This window comes from Hippoglossus stenolepis, chromosome 9, assembly GCF_022539355.2.
Source record: "Hippoglossus stenolepis isolate QCI-W04-F060 chromosome 9, HSTE1.2, whole genome shotgun sequence".
In the NCBI taxonomy this organism is placed as follows: domain Eukaryota; kingdom Metazoa; phylum Chordata; class Actinopteri; order Pleuronectiformes; family Pleuronectidae; genus Hippoglossus; species Hippoglossus stenolepis.
In genome coordinates this window covers 23,669,278-23,691,092 of record NC_061491.1, presented here as the reverse complement: position 1 = coordinate 23,691,092, position 21,815 = coordinate 23,669,278, and the positions used below count along the sequence as shown (strand labels likewise).

At 41.6% G+C, this 21,815-nt stretch overlaps 6 protein-coding genes across 7 annotated transcripts; all 6 read right to left on the bottom strand.

The window, feature by feature from the left end:
- Positions 1-45: 45 nt before the first annotated feature.
- Positions 46-6,152, bottom strand: LOC124852480 (zinc finger protein 567-like). Of its 2 annotated transcripts, XR_007032976.1 has the most exons (4): positions 5,749-6,152; positions 5,516-5,644; positions 4,364-5,384; positions 46-899 (listed from the first exon to the last, which is right to left on the bottom strand). XR_007032976.1 is itself a non-coding variant. In XM_047341471.1 (3 exons), exons 1-3 carry the CDS (start codon positions 5,924-5,926, stop codon positions 4,429-4,431), a joined length of 1,263 nt encoding a protein of 420 aa, XP_047197427.1. In that variant the 5' UTR covers positions 5,927-6,151; the 3' UTR covers positions 3,519-4,428. The 2 variants fall into 2 exon arrangements, 1 of the variants encoding a protein (XP_047197427.1); XM_047341471.1 differs by lacking the exon at positions 46-899 and having other exon boundaries at positions 3,519-5,384; positions 5,749-6,151.
- Positions 1,084-3,254, bottom strand: LOC124852389 (oocyte zinc finger protein XlCOF22-like). The gene is given in 4 exon segments (XM_047341283.1): positions 1,084-1,088; positions 1,200-2,489; positions 2,621-2,749; positions 2,854-3,254. Coding segments are annotated over 4 exon segments (1,602 nt in total). The 5' UTR covers positions 3,032-3,254.
- A 296-nt stretch (positions 6,153-6,448) lies between the features above and the next one.
- On the bottom strand, positions 6,449-8,053 carry LOC124852485 (zinc finger protein 25-like). The gene has a single exon (XM_047341476.1). The coding sequence runs from the start codon at positions 7,999-8,001 to the stop codon at positions 7,378-7,380; it is 624 nt and encodes a 207-aa protein (XP_047197432.1). The 5' UTR covers positions 8,002-8,053; the 3' UTR covers positions 6,449-7,377.
- LOC124852484 (zinc finger protein with KRAB and SCAN domains 3-like) lies at positions 8,007-9,595 on the bottom strand. The gene is made up of 3 exons (XM_047341475.1): positions 9,192-9,595; positions 8,959-9,087; positions 8,007-8,827 (listed from the first exon to the last, which is right to left on the bottom strand). The coding sequence occupies exons 1-3, from the start codon at positions 9,367-9,369 to the stop codon at positions 8,130-8,132; spliced, it is 1,005 nt and encodes a 334-aa protein (XP_047197431.1). The 5' UTR covers positions 9,370-9,595; the 3' UTR covers positions 8,007-8,129.
- Positions 9,596-9,856: 261 nt separating this feature from the next.
- On the bottom strand, positions 9,857-13,924 carry LOC118099864 (zinc finger protein 791-like). Its single transcript, XM_047341456.1, is given in 4 exon segments — positions 9,857-12,051; positions 12,054-13,160; positions 13,292-13,420; positions 13,525-13,924. Coding segments are annotated over 4 exon segments (2,679 nt in total). The 5' UTR covers positions 13,703-13,924; the 3' UTR covers positions 9,857-10,786.
- A 265-nt stretch (positions 13,925-14,189) lies between these two features.
- Positions 14,190-18,386, bottom strand: LOC124852474 (zinc finger protein 709-like). Its single transcript, XM_047341455.1, is given in 5 exon segments — positions 14,190-15,991; positions 15,994-16,035; positions 16,038-17,645; positions 17,777-17,905; positions 18,010-18,386. Coding segments are annotated over 5 exon segments (2,838 nt in total). The 5' UTR covers positions 18,188-18,386; the 3' UTR covers positions 14,190-15,110.
- Between the last annotated feature and the right edge of the window lie 3,429 nt (positions 18,387-21,815).

The window sequence follows — 21,815 nt, the reverse complement described above, 5'->3', positions numbered from 1 at the left end:
CATGGTGATGTCCAGATTGAATGTGAGACATAAAATACAATCAGCATAATTCAAGAAACTTTAATAAAATGCAAATGCACTGGAGTATTGAATACACGAAGTACAAAAGAACAACCATTTACAGTAACAGTCATTTAGGACTGTGTACACATTAACAAGAGATTTTATTGTTTTGTAATAAACAGAGAAAAGAAAAAGGGAAGTCATCTGATAATCTGCACCACATACTGTGTTCTTATAAATCTCTGTACCAGAAATATGTCCGATTTTTACACTTTGATCCACAGTCTTTCCAGAAACATTGACAACAATCTCTCAACATTCAGTGATAATAAAATATCCTGGATCTGCCACTTTAACCCAATCAATTTCTCTCACCCCCGTCCCCTTCCTGCACCATTTGGTATAAATTGCTGATAAATGAATAAACAAAGAGACATGGGTGAAAACATCACTTCCTTTGCATTTGTAAATATCAATGAGTCACATGAAGAACAGAAACGTGGGTACTTCAGCAAATGTTGTTGACCATGTACTGCATCAAAGATATTGTGATGTCTCCTCAATGGGATATTTTCCACATTCAGTTACAGAGATGCAGCAAATGCAAATGTAGACAATCTCTCTTGTGTAGATGTAAGTGATGAACCTGGCTGTAGTTCAATGCTTTGTGAAGTTATTGAAGTCTGCTCCTCATCAGTGGTGATGGAACTTCATAAAGCATTGAACTACAACTAGGTTCATCACTTTTTTGGTCCCCTGGAAACATTTCCGGTGTCGCTTTCGCTAACTGTTGTATCACTAATTAATGAATAAATAACTAAGTAACAACTTATTTGACAACGCTTGAGCAAATCGTATCCCTCTCGTGTGGCCATGGTGTGGCTTCTCAACTGGATGTAGTCTCCTGTGGACTTTTTATAAACTGGCAAGACAGAGATCTTTCCAACATTTTACAAAAATAGCAGTTTTGCTATGTGTGGGTACTCAAATGTTTTGTTAGAAGTGATTTGCTCACAAATCTTTCCCCACAAGTTGTACAGGGATACGACTCCTCACCTTTTTGGCTGCTCATGTGGACTTTCAACCTACATCCACGTGTAGAACTTTTCCCACAAGTTTTGCAAGAAAAAGGTTTCTCGCCCGTGTGCGTTCTCTCGTGGACTTGAAGGTAACTTCTAAGACAAAACTTTTCCCACAAGTTTTGCAAGAAAAAGGTTTCTCGCCGAGTTCTCTCGTGTATCTTCAGGAATTTCTAGTTGTAAAACTTTTCCCACAAGTTTTGCAAGAAAAAGGTTTCTGGCCCGTGTGCGTTCTCTCGTGTCTCTGCAGGGTGTATTTAGATCTAAAACTTTTCCCACAAGTTTTGCAAGAAAAGGTTTCTGCCGTGTGTGTTCTCTGTGGACATGCAGGTAATTTGCAAAAACTTTTCCCACAAGTTTTGCAAGAAAAAGGTTTCTCGCCCGTGTGCGTTCTCTCGTGTCTCTGCAGGGTATTTCTCATACTAAAACTTATCCCACAAGTTTTGCAAGAAAAAGGTTTCTCGCCCGTGTGTGTTCTCTCGTGGACCTGCAGGTAATTTACACGCGTAAAACTTTTCCCACAAGTTTTGCAAGAAAAGGTTTCGCCCGTGTGTATTCTCTCGTGGCCCTGCAGATTCATTCTAGTTGTAAAACTTCTCCCACAGGTTTTGCAAGGAAAAGGTATCTCGCCTGTGTGTGTTCTCTCGTGGACCTGCAGGGTGTATTTAGATGTAAAACTTCTACCACAAGTTTTGCAAGGAAAAGGTCTCTCGCCCGTGTGTGTTCTCTCGTGGATCTTCAAACTTGTGCTAGTTGTGAAACTTTTTTCACACATTTCGCAAGAATGCTGTTTCTCCCCTGTGTGGACTGTCAAATGTGTTTTTAGTGCTGACTTGTAACAAAATCTCTTTCCACAGGTTTTGCAAAGATATGGTTTCTCACCTGTGTGCACCTTCAGATGTCTATTTAATCGTGATTTCCACTTAAAGACTTTTCCACATGTGTCACACTGGAAAACCTTTTTACTCTTGCAGATATTCGGAATAATCTTTGATATGGTAGTGCTACATGCAAGGTTACTGGGACTTTTGCTTTCTTTTGCTCTTGTGATGACATGATGTCCCTTTTCTGATGCCTGCTCTGCATTACTAACTGATGTTGAGTTTCCATGCTGGCCTCCTTTGAGATCTTGGCTCTGAGCTGAGCTGTGGGAGAGGAGCTGGTGGTCACTTGGTTCTGGTTCACTGTGGTCACTTTCCTTGAAAGTAGGATTCAACAAAAGGTTATCTTGATCCTCCTGCTTCAGTACAAGCTGCTCTACTTCCAGACTGATGCAAATCTCCTCCTCCTCTTTAATATGTGGAGGATCTGGCTCCTCTTGGTCCAGACTGGGGTTCCTCTCAAGGCTCCAGAGCTGCTGGACAGCAGGAAACTCTTCCTCATTCAGAAAATGTTGCTCTGGGAGCTCTAGAGGAGACAATAGACAGAAGTAGGGAACTGAAAGATTACTGATAGTTATGAGTGTGTGCAATTTGGTGCAGATCCAAGCAAAAATCAAAATCGAGTGAATTTAAATGTGGTTTCAAAAGGAGACAGACCGCTGCAGTGCTCCTCCTGTTGCTCCTTAATCTGTGGAGGTTCTGGCTCCTCTTGGTCTGGACTGGGGTTCCTCTCCAGCAGGTCAGCAGGAAACTCTTCCTTGATACACACATGTCGCTGTGGGAGCTCTGGAGGAGACAATGGACAGAAGTCATGATAAAAGAGCCCATGTGTTTAGACTAACAGGGATTATAAGTGTGGTGTATAGTTTGCTAACTAAGGTGATACAGACCTATTCTCTGCAGCTTTACTACAGGTTTCAAAGTTACATCCAGCAGTCTGCGCTGACGACCGATCTCATCCTCGTACTTTGCGACAGTCGCTTCAAAACATCCTAATATGTCTTCAGCAGCAGTTTGTAACCTCTCGTTGATAAACTGTCTTAAACTCTGGATTGTAGACATTTCCATTCAAACGCTTTAGCCAACTAACTTCTCCGAGAACGCAGCGAAGACCGAATACGGAAGATGGCGACTTGCTTTACTTCTGCCGACAATTGTTATAAACGCAACAAAACCACGTGTGTAGTAGAAGACTTGATCCGAAAGCATTTAGCCGAGTAGCATCATGTTCTGTTGGCTGTTAGCATAGCAGGCTAACAACAGTACTTCTTCTTCTCCTTATAATGAAGGTTGGCAAACAGCTTCCGGGTGCATTACTGCCACCTTCTGGATTGGAGTGTGGCTCGAAGCAGATTCAAGAATAAAACATTAAATTCTCCTTGTAACTCCGGCATCTATTAGAGATATAAAAACAGTCCTATACTAAAGAAAGTGGAACGAATTCCTGTATCTGCACCAAAGTGTAATCAGTTCTTTTCTGACCCATGCCACATCTTTTCACCCAGTTTCATGGTGATGTCCAGATTAAATGTGTGAGACATAAAATACAATCATCATAATTCAAGAAACTTTAATAAACTGCACATGCACTGAAGTATTGAATACACGTAGTACAAAAGAATAACCATTTACAGTAACAGTCATTTAGGACTGTGTACACATTAACAAGAGATTTTATTGTTTTGTAATAAATAGAGAAAAGAAAAAGGGAAGTCATCTGATAATCTGCACCACATACTGTGTTCTTATAAATCTCTGTACCACAAATATGTCAGATTTTTACATCATGATCAACAGTCTTTCCTGAAACATTGACAACAATCTCTCATCATCCAGTGATAATAAAATATCCTGGATCTGCCACTTTAACCCAATCAATTTCTCTCACCCCCGTCCCCTTCCTGCACCATTTGGTATAAATGGCTGATAAATGAATAAACAAAGAGTTATGGGTGAAAACATCACTTCCTTTGCAGATGTAAATATCAATGACAGTCACATCAAGAACAGAAACGTGGGTACTTCAGCAAATGCTGTTGACCATGTACTGCATCAAAGATATTGTGATGTCTCCTCAATGGGATATTTTCCACATTCAGTTACAGAGATGCAGCTAATGCAAATGTAGACAATCTCTCTTGTGTAGATGTAAGTGATGAACCTGGCTGTAGTTCAATGCTTTGTGAAGTTATTGAAGTCTGCTCCTCATCAGTGGTGATGGAACTTCATAAAGCATTGAACTACAACTAGGTTCATCACTTTTTTGGTCCCCTGGAAACATTTCCAGTGTCGTTTTCGCTAACTGTTGTATCACTAATTAATGAATAAATAACTAAGTAACAACTTCTTTGACAACGCTTGAGCAAATCGTATCCCTCTCGTGTGGCTTCTCAACTGGATGTATTCTCCTGTGGACTTTGTATAAACTGGCAAGTCAGAGATCTTTCCAACATTTTACAAAAATATCAGTTTTGCTTTGTGTGGGTACTCAAATGTTTTGTTAAAAGTGATTTGCTAACAAATCTTTCCCCACAAGTTGTACAGGGATGCGGCTCCTCACCTTTATGGCTTCTCATGTGGACTTTCAACTTACATCCACGTGTATAACTTTTCCCACAAGTTTTGCAAGAAAAGGGTTTCTCGTCCGTGTGCGTTCTCTCGTGTCTCTTCAGGGTATTTCTCGCACTAAAACTTATCCCACAAGTTTTGCAAGAAAAAGGTCTCTGGCCCGTGTGTGTTCTCTCGTGGATCTTCAAATATGTGCTACTTGTGAAACTTTTTTCACAAATTTCGCAAGAATGCAGTTTCTCCCCTGTGTGGACTCTCAAATGTGTTTTTAGTTTTGACTTGTAACAAAATCTTTTTCCACAGGTTTTGCAAAGATATGGTTTGTCATCTGTGTGCACCTTCAGATGTCCATTTAATCGTGACTTCCACTTAAAGACTTTTCCACAAGTGTCACACTGGAAAACCTTTTTGCTCTTGCAGATATTCGGCACAATCTTTGACATGGTAGTGCTACATGCAAGGTTACTGGGACTTGTGCTTTCTTTTTCTCTTGTGATGACATGATGTCCCTTTTCTGATGCCTGCTCTGCATTACTAACTGATGTTGAGTTTCCATGCTGGCCTCCTTTGAGATCTTGGCTCTGAGCTGAGCTGTGGGAGAGGAGCTGGTGGTCACTTGGTTCTGGTTGACTGTGGTCACTTTCCTTGAAAGTAGGATTCAACAAAAGGTTATCTTGATCCTCCTGCTTCAGTACAAGCTGCTCTACTTCCAGACTGATGCAAATCTCCTCCTCCTCTTTAATATGTGGAGGTTCTGGCTCCTCTTGGTCCAGACTGGGGTTCCTCTCAAGGCTCCAGAGCTGCTGATCAGATGGAAACTCTTCCTCATTCAGAAAGTGTTGCTCTGGGAGCTCTAGAGGAGACAATAGACAGAAGTAGGTAATTGATAGATTACTGATAGTTATGAGTGTGTGCAATTTGGTGCAGATCCAAGCAAAAATCCAGATCGAGTTAATTTAAATGTGGTTTCAAAAGGAGACAGACCGATGCAGTGCTCCTCCTGTTGCTCCTTAATCTGTGGAGGTTCTGGCTCCTCTTGGTCTGGACTGGGGTTCCTCTCCAGCAGGTCAGCAGGAATCTCTTCCTTGATACAGACATGTCGCTGTGGGAGCTCTGGAGGAGACAATGGACAGAAGTCATGATAAAAGAGCCCATGTGTTTAGACTAACAGGGATTATAAGTGTGGTGTATAGTTTGTTAACTAAGGTGATACAGACCTATTCTCTGCAGCTTTACTACAGGTTTCAAAGTTACATCCAGCAGTCTGCGCTGACGACCGATCTCATCCTCGTACTTTGCGACAGTCGCTTCAAAACATCCTAATATGTCTTCAGCAGCAGTTTGTAACCTCTCGTTGATAAACTGTCTTAAACTCTGGATTGTAGACATTTCCATTCAAACGCTTTAGTGAAGCTAACTTCTCCGAGAACGCAGCGAAGACCGAATACGGAAGATGGCGACTTGCTTTACTTCTGCCGACAATTGTTATAAACGAAACAAAACCACGTGTGTAGTAGAAGACTTGATCCGAAAGCATTTAGCCGAGTAGCATCATGTTCTGTTGGATGTTAGCATAGCTGGCTAACAACAGTAGTTCTTCTTCTACTTATAATGAATGTTGGCAAACAGCTTCCGGGTGCATTACTGCCACCTTCTGGATTGGAGTGTGTCTCGAAACAGATTCTAGAATAAAACATTAAATTCTCCTTGTAACTCCGGCATCTATTACAGATATAAAAACAGTCCTGTACTAAAGAAAGTGGAAAGAATTCCTGTTTCTGCACCAAAGTGTAATCAGTTCTTTTCTGACCCATGCCACATCTTTTCACCCAGTTTCATGGTGATGTCCAGGAGCTTTTTTGCTAATTTACAGACAAACACAGATTCAACGTGTGACAGACGTAAAATACAATCAGCATAATTCAAGAAACTTTAATGAACTGCAAATGCACCGAAGTATTGAATGCACACAGTACAAAATAATAAATATTTACAGTGAGAGTCATTTAAGACTGTGTACACATTAACAAGAGATTTTATTCTTATGTAATAGAAAGAGAAAAGAAAAAGGGAAGACATCTGATAATCTACCAACATACTGTGTTCTTATAAATCTCTGTACCACAAATATGTCAGATTTTTACATCTTGATCCACAGTCTTTACTGAAACATTGACAACCATCTCTCAACATTCAGTGATAATAAAATATCCTGGATCTGCCACTTTAACCCAATCAATTTCTCTCACCCCTGTCCCCTTCCTGCACCATTTCGTATAAATGGCTGACAAATGAATAAACAAAGAGACATGGGTGAAAACATCACTTCCTTTGCAGATGTAAATATCAATGACAGTCACATCAAGAACAGAAATGTGGGTACTTCAGCAAATGCTGTTGACCATGTACTGCATCAAAGATATTGTGATGTTTCCTCAATGTGATATTTTCCACATTCAGTTACAGAGATGCAGCTAATGCAAATGTAGACAATCTCTCTTGTGTAGATGTAAGTGATGAACCTGGCTGTAGTTCAATGCTTTGTGAAGTTATTGAAGTCTGCTCCTCATCAGTGGTGATGGAACTTCATAAAGCATTGAACTACAACTAGGTTCATCACTTTTTTGGTCCCCTGGAAACATTTCCAGTGTCGTTTTCGCTAACTGTTGTATCACTAATTAATGAATCAATAACTAAGTAACAACTTCTTTGACAACGCTTGAGCAAATCGTATCCCTCTCGTGTTGCCATGGTGTGGCTTCTCAACTGGATGTAGTCTCCTCTGGACTTTGTATAAACTGGCAAGTCAGACATGTTTCCAACATTTTACAAAAATATCAGTTTTGCTATGTGTGGGTACTCAAATGTTTTGTTAGAAGTGATTTGCTCACAAATCTTTCCCCACAAGTTGTACAGGGATACGACTCCTCACCTTTTTGGCTTCTCATGTGGACTTTCAACCTACATGCAGGTGTAGAACTTTTCCCACAAGTTTTGTAAGAAAAAGGTCTCTCGCCCGTGTGCGTTCTCTCGTGGACTTGAAGGTAACTTCTAAGACAAAAACTTTTCCCACAAGTTTTGCAAGAAAAAGGTTTCTGGCCCGTGTGCGTTCTCTCGTGTCTCTGCAGGGTGTATTTAGATCTAAAACTTTTCCCACAAGTTTTGCAAGAAAAAGGTTTCTCGCCCGTGTGTGTTCTCTCGTGGACATGCAGGTAATTTACACGCGTAAAACTTTTCCCACAAGTTTTGCAAGAAAAAGGTTTCTCGCCCGTGTGCGTTCTCACGTGTCTCTGCAGGGTATTTCTCATACTAAAACTTATCCCACAAGTTTTGCAAGAAAAAGGTTTCTCGCCCGTGTGTGTTCTCTCGTGGACATGCAGGTAATTTACACGCGTAAAACTTTTCCCACAAGTTTTGCAAGAAAAAGGTTTCTCGCCCGTGTGTATTCTCTCGTGGCCCTGCAGATTCATTCTAGTTGTAAAACTTCTCCCACAAGTTTTGCAAGGAAAAGGTATCTCGCCTGTATGCGTTCTCTCGTGAATTTTCAGGTAATTTCTAGTTGTAAAACTTTTCCCACAAGTTTTGCAAGAAAAAGGTTTCAGCCCGTGTGTGTTCTCTCGTGGATCTTCAAATTTGTGCTACTTGTGAAACTTTTTTCACACATTTCGCAAGAATGCAGTTTCTCCCCTGTGTGGACTCTCAAATGTGTTTTTAGTGCTGACTTGTAACAAAACCTTTTTCCACAGGTTTTGCAAAGATATGGTTTCTCACCTGTGTGCACCTTCAGATGTCTATTTAATTGTGACTTCCACTTAAAGACTTTTCCACAAGTGTCACACTGGAAAACCTTTTTACTCTTGCAGATATTCGGCACAATCTTTAACATGGTAGTGCTACATGCAAGGTAACTGGGACTTGTGCTTTCTTTTGCTCTTGTGATGACATGATGTCCCTTTTCTGATGCCTGCTCTGCATTACTAACTGATTTTGAGTTTCCATGCTGGCCTCCTTTGAGATCTTGGCTCTGAGCTGAGCTGTGGGAGAGGAGCTGGTGGTCACTTGGTTCTGGTTCACTGTGGTCACTTTCCTTGAAAGTAGGATTAAACAAAAGGTTGTCTTGATCCTCCTGCTTCAGTACAAGCTGCTCTACTTCCAGACTGGTGCACAGCTCCTCCTCCTCTTTAATCTGTGGAGGATCTGGCTCCTCTTGGTCCAGACTGGGGTTCCTCTCAAGGCTCCAGAGCTGCTGATCAGATGGAAACTCTTCCTCATTCAGAAAATGTTGCTCTGGGAGCTCTAGAGGAGACAATAGACAGAAGTAGGTAACTGATAGATTACTGATAGTTATGAGTGTGTGTAATTTGGTGCAGATCCAAACAAAAATCCAGATCGAGTGAATTTAAATGTGGTTTCAAAAGGAGACAGACCGATGCAGTGCTCCTCCTGTTGCTCCTTAATCTGTGGAGGTTCTGGCTCCTCTTGGTCTGGACTGGGGTTCCTCTCCAGCAGGTCAGCAGGAAACTCTTCCTTGATACAGACATGTCGCTGTGGGAGCTCTGGAGGAGACAATAGACAGAATTCATGATAAAAGAGCCCATGTGTTTAGACTAACAGGGATTATAAGTGTGGGGTATAGTTTGTTAACTAAGGTGATACAGACCTATTCTCTGCAGCTTTACTACAGGTTTCAAAGTTACATCCAGCAGTCTGCGCTGACGACCGATCTCATCCTCGTACTTTGCGACAGTCGCTTCAAAACATCCTAATATGTCTTCAGCAGCAGTTTGTAACCTCTCGTTGATAAACTGTCTTAAACTCTGGATTGTAGACATTTCCATCCAAACGCTTTAGCCAACTAACTTCTCCGAGAACGCAGCGAAGACCGAATACGGAAGATGGCGACTTGCTTTACTTCTGCCGACAATTGTTATAAACGAAACAAAACCACGTGTGTAGTAGAAGACTTGATCCGAAAGCATTTAGCCGAGTAGCATCATGTTCTGTTGGATGTTAGCATAGCAGGCTAACAACAGTAGTTCTTCTTCTACTTATAATGAATGTTGGCAAACAGCTTCCGGGTGCATTACTGCCACCTTCTGGATTGGAGTGTGTCTCGAAACAGATTCTAGAATAAAACATTAAATTCTCCTTGTAACTCCGGCATCTATTAGAGATATAAAAACAGTCCTGTACTAAAGAAAGTGGAAAGAATTCCTGTTTCTGCACCAAAGTGTAATCAGTTCTTTTCTGACCCATGCCACATCTTTTCACCCAGTTTCATGGTGATGTCCAGATTAAATGTGTGAGACATAAAATACAATCAGCATAATTCAAGAAACTTTAATAAAATGCAAATGCACTGAAGTATTGAATACACGAAGTACAAAAGAATAACCATTTACAGTAACAGTCATTTAGGACTGTGTACACATTAACAAGAGATTTTATTGTTTTGTAATAAACAGAGAAAAGAAAAAGGGAAGTCATCTGATAATCTGCACCACATACTGTGTTCTTATAAATCTCTGTACCACAAATATGTCAGATTTTTACATCTTGATCCACAGTCTTTCCTGACACATTGACAACAATCTCTCAACATTCAGTGATAATAAAATATCATGGATCTGCCACTTTAACCCAATCAATTTCTCTCACCCCCGTCCCCTTCCTGCACCATTTGGTATAAATTGCTGACAAATGAAAAAACAAAGAGACATGGGTGAAAACATCACTTCCTTTGCAGATGTAAATATCAATGACAGTCACATCAAGAACAGAAACGTGGGTACTTCAGCAAATGCTGTTGACCATGTACTGCATCAAAGATATTGTGATGTCTCCTCAATGGGATATTTTCCACATTCAGTTACAAAGATGCAGCTAATGCAAATGTAGACAATCTCTCTTGTGTAGATGTAAGTGATGAACCTGGCTGTAGTTCAATGCTATGTGAAGTTATTGAAGTCTGCTCCTCATCAGTGGTGATGGAACTTCATAAAGCATTGAACTACAACTAGGTTCATCACTTTTTTGGTCCACTGGAAACATTTCCAGTGTCGCTTTCGCTAACTGTTGTATCACTAATTAATGAATCAATAACTAAGTAACAACTTCTTTCACAACGCTTGAGCAAATCGTATCCCTCTCGTGTGGCCATGGTGTGGCTTCTCAACTGGATGTATTCTCCTGTGGACTTCGTATAAACTGGCAAGTCAGACATGTTTCCAACATTTCACAAAAATATCAGTTTTGCTATGTGTGGGTACTCATATGTTTTGTTAGAAGGGATTGGCTAACAAATCTTTCCCCACAAGTTGTACAGGGATACGGCTCCTCACCTTTACGGCTTCTCAGGTGGACTTTCAAACTACATCCAGGTGTAAAACTTTTCCCACTAGTTTTGCAAGAAAAAGGTCTCTCGCCCGTGTGCTTTCTCTCGTGTCTCTTAAGGGTATTTCTCGCACTAAAACTTATCCCACAAGTTTTGCAAGAAAAAGGTTTCTCGCCCGTGTGCATTCTCTCGTGGACCTGCAGGGTATTTAAAAGCGTAAAACTTTTCCCACAAGTTTTGCAAGAAAAAGGTTTCTCGCCAGTGTGCGTTCTCTCGTGGACCTGAAGGTAACTTCTAAGACTAAAACTTTTCCCACAAGTTTTGCAAGAATAAGGTTTCTCGTCCGTGTGCGTTCTCTCGTGTCTCTTAAGGGTATTTCTCGCACTAAAACTTTTCCCACAAGTTTTGCAAGAAAAAGGTTTCTCCCCCGTGTGCATTCGCTTGTGGATATGTAGGGTATTTATACGCGTAAAACTTTTCCCACAAGTTTTGCAAGAAAAAGGTTTCTCGCCCGTGTGTGTTATCTTGTGGACCTGAAGGGTCTTTACACTCGTAAAACTTTCCCCACAAGTTTTACAAGAAAAAGCTTTCTCGCCCGTGTGTGTTCTCTCGTGGACCTGCAGACTCATTCTAGTTGTAAAACTTCTCTCACAACTTTTGCAAGAAAAAGGTTTCTCGCCCGTGTGCGTCCTCTCGTGGTCCTGCAGGTAATTTACACGCGTAAAACTTCTCCCACAAGTTTTGCAAGAAAAAGGTTTCTCGCCCGTGTGCGTTCTCTCGTGAACGTGCAGGTTACTTCTGTTATTAAAACTTCTCTCACAAGTTTTGCAAGAAAAAGGTCTCTCGCCTGTGTGTGTTCTCTCGTGTATCTTCAAGCTATTTCTAATTGAAAAACTTTTCCCACAAGTTTTGCAAGAAAAAGGTCTCTCGCCCGTGTGTTTTCTCTCGTGTATCTTCAAGATAGTTCTCGTTGTAAAACTTTTCCCACACGTTTTGCAAGAAAAAGGTTTCTCGCCCGTGTGTGTTCTCTCGTGTATCTTCAAGATATTTCTAGTTGTAAAACTTTTCCCACAAGTTTTGCAAGAAAAAGGTCTCTCGCCCGTGTGTGTTCTCTCGTGTATCTTCAAGATATTTCTAGTTGTAAAACTTTTCCCACACGTTTTGCAGGAAAAAGGTTTATCGCCGTGTGTGTTCTCTCGTGGACCTGCAGACTCATTCTAGTTGTAAAACTTTTCCCACAAGTTTTGCAAGAAAAAGGTTTCTTGCCCGTGTGCGTTCTCTCGTGGTCCTGCAGGTAATATACACGCGTAAAACTTCTCCCACAAGTTTTGCAAGAAAAAGGTCTCTCGCCTGTGTGTGTTATCTCATGTATCGTCAAGCTATTTCTAATTGAAAAACTTTTCCCACAAGTTTTGCAAGAAAAAGGTCTCTCGCCCGTGTGTGTTCTCTCGTGTATCTTCAAGATATTTCTAGTTGTAAAACTTTTCCCACATGTTTTGCAAGAAAAAGGTTTCTCGCCCGTGTGTGTTCTCTCGTGGACCTGCAGACTCCTTCTAGTTGTAAAACTTCTCTCACAAGTTTTGCAAGAAAAAGGTTTCTCGCCCGTGTGCGTTCTCTCATGGACCTGCAGACTCATTCTAGTTGTGAAACTTTTTTCACACATTTCGCAAGAATGCAGTTTCTCCCCTGTGTGGACTCTCAAATGTCTTTTTAGTGCTGACTTGGAACAAAATCCTTTTCCACAGGTTTTGCAAAGATATGGTTTCTCACCTGTGTGCACCTTCAGATGTCCATTTAATCGTGACTTCCACTTAAAGACTTTTCCACAAGTGTCACACTGGAAAACCTTTTTACTCTTGCAGATATTCGGCACAATCTTTGACATGGTAGTGCTACATGCAAGGTTACTGGGACTTGTGCTTTCTTTTGCTCTTGTGATGACATGATGTCCCTTTTCTGATGCCTGCTCTGCATTACTAACTGATTTTGAGTTTCCATGCTGGCCTCCTTTGAGATCTTGGCTCTGAGCTGAGCTGTGGGAGAGGAGCTGGTGGTCACTTGGTTCTGGTTCACTGTGGTCACTTTCCTTTAAAGTAGGATTCAACAAAAGATGATCTTGATCCTCCTGCTTCAGTACAAGCTGCTCTACTTCCAGACTGGTGCAGAGCTCCTCCTCCTCTTTAATCTGTGGAGGTTCTGGCTCCTCTTGGTCCAGACTGGGGTTCCTCTCAAGGCTCCAGAGCTGCTGGTCAGCAGGAAACTCTTCCTCTTTAAGAAAATGTTGCTCTGGGAGCTCTAGAGGAGACAATAGACCGAAGTAGGTAACTGATAGATTACTGATAGTTATGAGTGTGTGCAATTTGGTGCAGATTCAACCAAAAATCCAGATCGAGTGAATTTAAATGTGGTTTCAAAAGGAGACAGACCGATGCAGTGCTCCTCCTGTTGCTCCTTAATCTGTGGAGGTTCTGGCTCCTCTTGGTCTGGACTGGGGTTCCTCTCCAGCAGGTCAGCAGGAAACTCTTCCTTGATACAGACATGTCGCTGTGGGAGCTCTGGAGGAGACAATGGACAGAAGTCATGATAAAAGAGCCCATGTGTTTAGACTAACAGGGATTATAAGTGTGGTGTATAGTTTGTTAACGAAGGTGTTACAGACCTATTCTCTGCAGCTTTACTACAGGTTTCAAAGTTACATCCAGCAGTCTGCGCTGACGACCGATCTCATCCTCGTACTTTGCGACAGTCGCTTCAAAACATCCTAATATGTCTTCAGCAGCAGTTTGTAACCTCTCGTTGATAAACTGTCTTAAACTCTGGATTGTAGACATTTCCATTAAAACGCTTTAGCCAACTAACTTCTCTGAGAACGCAGCGAAGACCGAATACGGAAGATGGCGACTTGCTTTACTTCTGCCGACAATTGTTATAAACGCAACAAAACCACGTGTGTAGTAGAAGACTTGATCCGAAAGCATTTAGCCGAGTAGCATCATGTTCTGTTGGATGTTAGCATAGCAGGCGAACAACAGTAGTTCTTCTTGTCCTTATAATGAATGTTGGCAAACAGCTTCCGGGTGCATTACTGCCACCTTCTGGATTGGAGTGTGGCTCGAAGCAGATTCAAAAATGAAACATTAAATTCTCCTTGTAACTCCGGCATCTATTAGAGATATAAAAACAGTCCTGTACTAAAGAAAGTGGAAAGAATTCCTGTATCTGCACCAAAGTGTAATCAGTTCTTTTCTGACCCATGCCACATCTTTTCACCCAGTTTCATGGTGATGTCCAGATTAAATGTGTGAGACATAAAATACAATCATCATAATTCAAGAAACTTTAATAAACTGCACATGCACTGAAGTACTGAATACATGTAGTACAAAAGAATAACCATTTACAGTGAGAGTAATTTAGGACTGTGTACACATTAACAAGAGATTTTCTTCTTTTGTAATAAACAGAGAAAAGGGAAGTCATCTGATAATCTGCACCACATTCTGTGTTCTTATAAATCTCTGTACCACAAATTTGTCCGATTTTTAAATCATGATCCAGTCTTTCCTGACACATTGACAACCATCTCTCAACATTCAGTGACAATAAAATATCCTGGATCTGCCACTTTAACCCAATCAATTTCTCTCACCCCCGTCCCCTTCCTGCACCATTTGGTATAAATTGCTGACAAATGAAAAAACAAAGAGACAAGGGTGAAAACATCACTTCCTTTGCAGATGTAAATATCAATGACAGTCACATGAAGAACAAAACATGGGTACTTCAGCAAATGTTGTTGACCATGTACTGCATCAAAGATATTGTGATGTTTCCTCAATGGGATATTTTCCACATTCAGTTACAAAGATGCAGCTAATACAAATGTAGACAATCTCTCTTGTGTAGATGTAAGTGAAGAACCTGGCTGTAGTTCAATGCTTTGTGAAGTTATTGAAGTCTGCTCCTCATCAGTGGTGATAGAACTTCATAAAGCATTGAACTACAACTAGGTTCATCACTTTTTTGGTCCCCTGGAAACATTTCCAGTGTCGTTTTCGCTAACTGTTGTATCACTAATTAATGAATCAATAACTAAGTAACAACTTCTTTGACAACGCTTGAGCAAATCGTATCCCTCTCGTGTTGCCATGGTGTGGCTTCTCAACTGAATGTAGTCTCCTGTGGACTTTGTATAAACTGGCAAGACAGAGATCTTTCCAACATTTTATAAAAATATCAGTTTTGCTATGTGTGGGTACTCATATGTTTTGTTAGAAGGGATTGGCTAACAAATCTTTCCCCACAAGTTGTACAGGGATACGACTCCTCACCTTTACGGCTTCTCAGGTGGACTTTCAAACTACATCCAGGTGTAAAACTTTTCCCACTAGTTTTGCAAGAAAAAGGTCTCTCGCCCGTGTGCTTTCTCTCGTGTCTCTTAAGGGTATTTCTCGCACTAAAACTTATCCCACAAGTTTTGCAAGAAAAAGGTTTCTCGCCCGTGTGCGTTCTCTCGTGGACCTGCAGGGTATTTAAAAGCGTAAAACTTTTCCCACAAGTTTTGCAAGAAAAAGGTTTCTCGCCAGTGTGCGTTCTCTCGTGGACCTGAAGGTAACTTCTAAGACTAAAACTTTTCCCACAAGTTTTGCAAGAATAAGGTTTCTCGTCCGTGTGCGTTCTCTCGTGTCTCTTAAGGGTATTTCTCGCACTAAAACTTTTCCCACAAGTTTTGCAAGAAAAAGGTTTCTCGCCCGTGTGCATTCGCTTGTGGATATGTAGGGTATTTATACGCGTAAAACTTTTCCCACAAGTTTTGCAAGAAAAAGGTTTCTCGCCCGTGTGTGTTCTCTCGTGGATATGCAGGGTATTTATACGCGTAAAACTTTTCCCACAAGTTTTGCAAGAAAAAGGTTTCTCGCCCGTGTGTGTTATCTTGTGGACCTGAAGGGTCTTTACACTCGTAAAACTTTCCCCACAACTTTTACAAGAAAAAGCTTTCTCGCCCGTGTGTGTTCTCTCGTGGACCTGCAGACTCATTCTAGTTGTAAAACTTCTCTCACAAGTTTTGCAAGAAAAAGGTTTCTCGCCCGTGTGCGTTCTCTCGTGGTCCTGCAGGTAATTTACAGCGTAAAACTTCTCCCACAAGTTTTGCAAGAAAAAGGTTTCTCGTGTGCGTTCTCTGGTGATGCAGGTTACTTCTGTTATTAAAACTTCTCTCACAAGTTTTGCAAGAAAAAGGTCTCTCGCCTGTGTGTGTTCTCTCGTGTATCTTCAAGCTATTTCTAATTGAAAAACTTTTCCCACAAGTTTTGCAAGAAAAAGGTCTCTCGCCCGTGTGTTTTCTCTCGTGTATCTTCAAGATATTTCTAGTTGTAAAACTTTTCCCACACGTTTTGCAAGAAAAAGGTTTCTCGCCCGTGTGTGTTCTCTCGTGGACCTGCAGACTCCTTCTAGTTGTAAAACTTCTCCCACAAGTTATGCAAGAAAAAGGTCTCTCGCCTGTGTGCGTTCTTTCGTGTATCGTCAAGCTATTTCTAATTGAAAAACTTTTCCCACAAGTTTTGCAAGAAAAAGGTCTCTCGCCCGTGTGTGTTCTCTCGTGTATCTTCAAGATATTTCTAGTTGTAAAACTTTTCCCACACGTTTTGCAAGAAAAAGGTTTCTCGCCCGTGTGTGTTCTCTCGTGGACCTGCAGACTCCTTCTAGTTGTAAAACTTCTCTCACAGGTTTTGCAAGAAAAAGGTTTCTTGCCCATGTGCGTTCTCTCGTGGTCCTGCAGGTAATATACACGCGTAAAACTTCTCCCACAAGTTTTGCAAGAAAAAGGTCTCTCGCCTGTGTGTGTTATCTCGTGTATCGTCAAGCTATTTCTAATTGAAAAACTTTTCCCACAAGTTTTGCAAGAAAAAGGTCTCTCGCCCGTGTGTGTTCTCTCGTGTATCTTCAAGATAGTTCTAGTTGTAAAACTTTTCCCACACGTTTTACAAGAAAAAGGTTTCTCGCCCGTGTGTGTTCTCTCGTGGACCTGCAGACTCCTTCTAGTTGTAAAACTTCTCTCACAAGTTTTGCAAGAAAAAGGTTTCTCGCCCGTGTGCGTTCTCTCATGGACCTGCAGACTCATTCTAGTTGTGAAACTTTTTTCACACATTTCGCAAGAATGCTGTTTCTCCCCTGTGTGGACTCTCAAATGTCTCTTTAGTGCTGACTTGGAACAAAATCCTTTTCCACAGGTTTTGCAAACATATGGTTTCTCACCTGTGTGCACCTTCAGATGTCCATTTAATCGTGACTTCCACTTAAAGACTTTTCCACAAGTGTCACACTGGAAAACCTTTTTACTCTTGCAGATATTCGGCACAATCTTTGACATGGTAGTGCTACATGCAAGGTTACTGGGACTTGTGCTTTCTTTTGCTCTTGTGATGACATGATGTCCCTTTTCTGATGCCTGCTCTGCATTACTAACTGATGTTGAGTTTCCATGCTGGCCTCCTTTGAGATCTTGGCTCTCAGCTGAGCTGTGGGAGAGGAGCTGGTGGTCACTTAGTTCTGGTTCACTGTGGTCACTTTCCTTGAAAGTAGGATTCAACAAAAGGTTATCTTGATCCTCCTGCTTCAGTACAAGCTGCTCTACTTCCAGACTGGTGCAGAGCTCCTCCTCCTCTTTAATCTGTGGAGGTTCTGGCTCCTCTTGGTCCAGACTGGGGTTCCTCTCAAGGCTCCAGAGCTGCTGGTCAGCAGGAAACTCTTCCTCATTCAGAAAATGTTGCTCTGGGAGCTCTAGAGGAGACAATAGACAGAAGTAGGTAACTGATAGATTACTGATAGTTATGAGTGTGTGCAATTTGGTGCAGATCCAAGCAAAAATCCAGATCGAGTGAATTTAAATGTGGTTTCAAAAGGAGACAGACCGATGCAGTGCTCCTCCTGTTGTTCCTTAATCTGTGGAGGTTCTGGCTCCTCTTGGTCTGGACTGGGGTTCCTCTCCAGCAGGTCAGCAGGAATCTCTTCCTTGATACAGACATGTCGCTGTGGGAGCTCTGGAGGAGACAATGGACAGAAGTCATGATAAAAGAGCCCATGTGTTTAGACTAACAGGGATTATAAGTGTGGGGTATAGTTTGCTAACTAAGGTGATACAGACCTATTCTCTGCAGCTTTACTACAGGTTTCAAAGTTACATCCAGCAGTCTGCGCTGACGACCGATCTCATCCTCGTACTTTGCGACAGTCGCTTCAAAACATCCTAATATGTCTTCAGCAGCAGTTTGTAACCTCTCGTTGATAAACTGTCTTAAACTCTGGATTGTAGACATTTCCATTCAAACGCTTTAGCCAACTAACTTCTCCGAGAACGCAGCGAAGACCGAATACGGAAGATGGCGACTTGCTTTACTTCTGCCGACAATTGTTATAAACGCAACAAAACCACGTGTGTAGTAGAAGACTTGATCCGAAAGCATTTAGCCGAGTAGCATCATGTTCTGTTGGATGTTAGCATAGCAGGCTAACAACAGTACTTGTTCTTCTTATAATGAATGTTGGCAAACAGCTTCCGGGTGCATTACTGCCACCTTCTGGATTGGAGTGTGGCTCGAAGCAGATTCAAGAATAAAACATTAAATTCTCCTTGTAACTCCGGCATCTATTACAGATATAAAAACAGTCCTGTACTAAAGAAAGTGGAAAGAATTCCTGTTTCTGCACCAAAGTGTAATCAGTTCTTTTCTGACCCATGCCACATCTTTTCACCCAGTTTCATGGTGATGTCCAGGAGCTTTTTTGGTAATTTACAGACAAACACAGATTATATGTGTGAGACATAAAATACAATCAGCATAATTCAAGAAACTTTAATAAACTGCACATGCACTGAAGTATTGAATACATGTAGTACAAAAGAATAACCATTTACAGTGAGAGTCATTTAGGACTGTGTACACATTAACAAGAGATTTTCTTCTTTTGTAATAAACAGAGAAAAGGGAAGTCATCTGATAATCTGCACCACATACTGTGTTCTTATAAATCTCTGTACGACAAATATGTCAGATTTTTAAATCATGATCAACAGTCTTTCCTGACACATTGACAACCATCTCTCAACATTCAGTGACAATAAAATATCCTGGATCTGCCACTTTAACCCAATCAATTTCTCTCACCCCCGTCCCCTTCCTGCACCATTTGGTCTAAGTGGCTGATAAATTAATAAACAAAGAGACATGGGTGAAAACATCACTTCCTTTGCAGATGTAAATATCAATGACAGTCACATGAAGAACAGAAACATGGGTACTTCAGCAAATGTTGTTGACCATGTACTGCATCAAAGATATTGTGATGTCTCCTCAATGGGATATTTTCCACATTCAGTTACAGAGATGCAGCTAATGCAAATGTAGACAATATCTCTTGTGTATATCTAAGTGATGAACCTGGCTGTAGTTCAATGCTTTGTGAAGTTATTGAAGTCTGCTACTCATCAGTGGTGATGGAACTTCATAAAGCATTGAACTACAACTAGGTTCATCACTTTTTTGGTCCCCTGGAAACATTTCCAGTGTCGTTTTCGCGAACTGTTGTATCACTAATTAATGAATAAATAACTAAGTAACAACTTCTTTGACAATGCTTGAGCAAATCGTATCCCTCTCGTGTTGCCATGGTGTGGCTTCTCAACTGGATGTATTCTCCTGTGGACTTTGTATAAACTGGCAAGACAGAGATCTTTCCAACATTTTACAAAAATATCAGTTTTGCTACGTGTGGGTAATCAGATGTTTTGTTAGAAGTGATTTGCTAACAAATCTTCCCCCACAAGTTGTACAGGGATAAAGCTCCTCACCTTTATGGCTTCTCATGTGGACTTTAAAGCTACTTCCACATATAAAACTTCCCCCACAAGTTTTGCAAGAAAAAGGTCTCTCGCCCGTGTGCGTTCTCTCGTGTCTCTTCAAGATTTTTCGAGTTGTAAAACTTTTCCCACAAGTTTTGCAAGAAAAAGGTTTCTCGCCATGTGCGTTCTCTCGTACTCTGAATTCATTCTAGTTGTAAAACTTCTCTCCCAAGTTTTGCAAGAAAAGGTTTCGCCCGTGTGCGTTCTCTCGTGACGTGCAGGTTACTTCTAAATATTAAAACTTCTCCCACAGGTCTTGCAAGAAAAGGTTTCGCCGTGTGCGTTCTCTCGTGAGTGCAGGTTACTTCTAATATTAAAACTTCTCCCACAGGATTTGCAAGAAAAGGTTTCTCGCCGTGTGCGTTCTCTCGTGGACCTGCAGATTCATTCTAGTTGTAAAACTTCTCCACAAGTTTCACAAGAAAAGGTTTCTCGCCGTGTGTGTTCTCTCGTGGACCTTCAGGGTACTTACACGCATAAAACTTTCCCCACAGGTTTCACAAGAAAAAGGTTTCTCACCCATGTGTTCTCTTGTGGACCTGCAGGGTAGTTGTGGTACCAAAACTTTCCCCACAAGTTTTGAAAAAAGGTCTCGCCGTGTGTGTTCTCTCGTGATCTTCAAATGTGCTAGTTGTGAAACTTTTTTCACATTTCGCAAGAATGATGTTTCTCCTGTGTGGACACTCAAATGTGTTTTAGTGCTGACTTGTAACAAAATCTCTTTCCACAGGTAGTGGACAGATGTGGCCTCTCACCTGTGTGCACCTTCAGATGTCTATTTAATCGTGACTTCCATTTAAAGACTTTTCCACAAGTGTCACACTGGAAAACCTTTTTACTCTTGCAGATATTCTGCATAATCTTTGACATGGTACTGCTACATGCAAGGTTACTGGGACTTGTGCTTTCTTTTGCTCTTGTGATGACATGATGTTCCGTTTCCGATGCCGGCTCTGCATTTTTAACTGATGTTGCGTTTCCATGCTGGCCTCCTTTGAGATCTTGGCTCTGAGCTGAGCTGTGGGAGAGGAGCTGGTGGTCACTTGTTTCTGGTTCACTGTGGTCACTTTCCTTGAAAGTAGGATTCAACAAAAGGTTATCTTGATCCTCCTGCTTCAGTACAAGCTGCTCTACTTCCAGACCAATGCAGAGCTCCTCCTCCTCTTTAATATGTGGAGGTTCTTGCTCCTCTTGGTCCAGAATGGGGTTCCTCTCAAGGCTCCAGAGCTGCTGGTCAGCAGGAAACTCTTCCTCATTTAGAAAATGTTGCTCTGGGAGCTCTAGAGGAGACAATAGACAGAAGTAGGTAACTGAAAGATTACTGATAGTTATGAGTGTGCAATTGGTGCAGATCCAAGCAAAATCCGATTGAGTGAATTTAAATGTGGTTTCAAAGGGGACAGACCGATGCAGTGTCCTCCTGTTGCTCCTTAATCTGTGAGGTTCTGCCTCTGGTCTGACTGGGTTCTCCCAGCAGGTCAGCAGGAAACTCTTCCTTGATACAGACATGTCGCTGTGGAGCTCTGAGAGACAATGGACAGAGTCATGATAAAAGAGCCCATGTGTTTAGACGAACAGGATTATAAGTGTGGTGTATAGTTGCTAATGTCGTGTTCTTTTGTCCCGAGGTATGAGAAGAGCCGGCCTCGGTTTGGTTCAACAAGTATTTATTTAGAAGCAATGAAAAGCTACAACATAGCTATGGGCACTCAACGCACAGCCCCGGCCTTCTTACTGCAGGGTAGTCTAGAGTCGGGCGAACGGACGGGGTGCAATATTTATTATGAGGGAATCACCGTGGTTTAGACCTTGGCTATCCCTTGCTGGTGCACAGGCGTGGTCCCAGCCTATTGGCACTGGAATCCACGAATGATGAGGAGCCGCTCCCAGGTTCGCCCCTCCTTTGACAGTAGCTGGGAAAATCTTCACATTCTGACAGTGTTTGGTTTCATGTTTTACAGACAGGCCTTCAGCTGAAGCCTTGTGGGTCTTCAGTATTTTTGCAGATATGGTGTTGTTCATTGGGTGGAAACCTTGTGTTCCGCGTATCC

What these genes read in the sequence shown, in the direction of transcription:
- LOC124852480 (XM_047341471.1), bottom strand. Translation starts at nt 5,926, where the DNA reads ATGGAAATGTCTACAATCCAGAGTTTAAGACAGTTTATCAACGAGAGG. An exon ending in AGTAAAGCTGCAGAGAATAG is followed by an intron (nt 5,645 to 5,748) that starts GTCTGTATCACC and finishes TGTCTCCTCCAG; the next exon opens with AGCTCCCACAGCGACATGTC. An exon ending in ACAGGAGGAGCACTGCATCG is followed by an intron (nt 5,385 to 5,515) that starts GTCTGTCTCCTT and finishes TGTCTCCTCTAG; the next exon opens with AGCTCCCAGAGCAACACTTT.
- LOC124852485 (XM_047341476.1), bottom strand. Translation starts at nt 8,001, where the DNA reads ATGAATCTGCAGGGCCACGAGAGAATACACACGGGCGAGAAACCTTTT.
- LOC124852484 (XM_047341475.1), bottom strand. Translation starts at nt 9,369, where the DNA reads ATGGAAATGTCTACAATCCAGAGTTTAAGACAGTTTATCAACGAGAGG. An exon ending in AGTAAAGCTGCAGAGAATAG is followed by an intron (nt 9,088 to 9,191) that starts GTCTGTATCACC and finishes TGTCTCCTCCAG; the next exon opens with AGCTCCCACAGCGACATGTC. An exon ending in ACAGGAGGAGCACTGCATCG is followed by an intron (nt 8,828 to 8,958) that starts GTCTGTCTCCTT and finishes TGTCTCCTCTAG; the next exon opens with AGCTCCCAGAGCAACATTTT.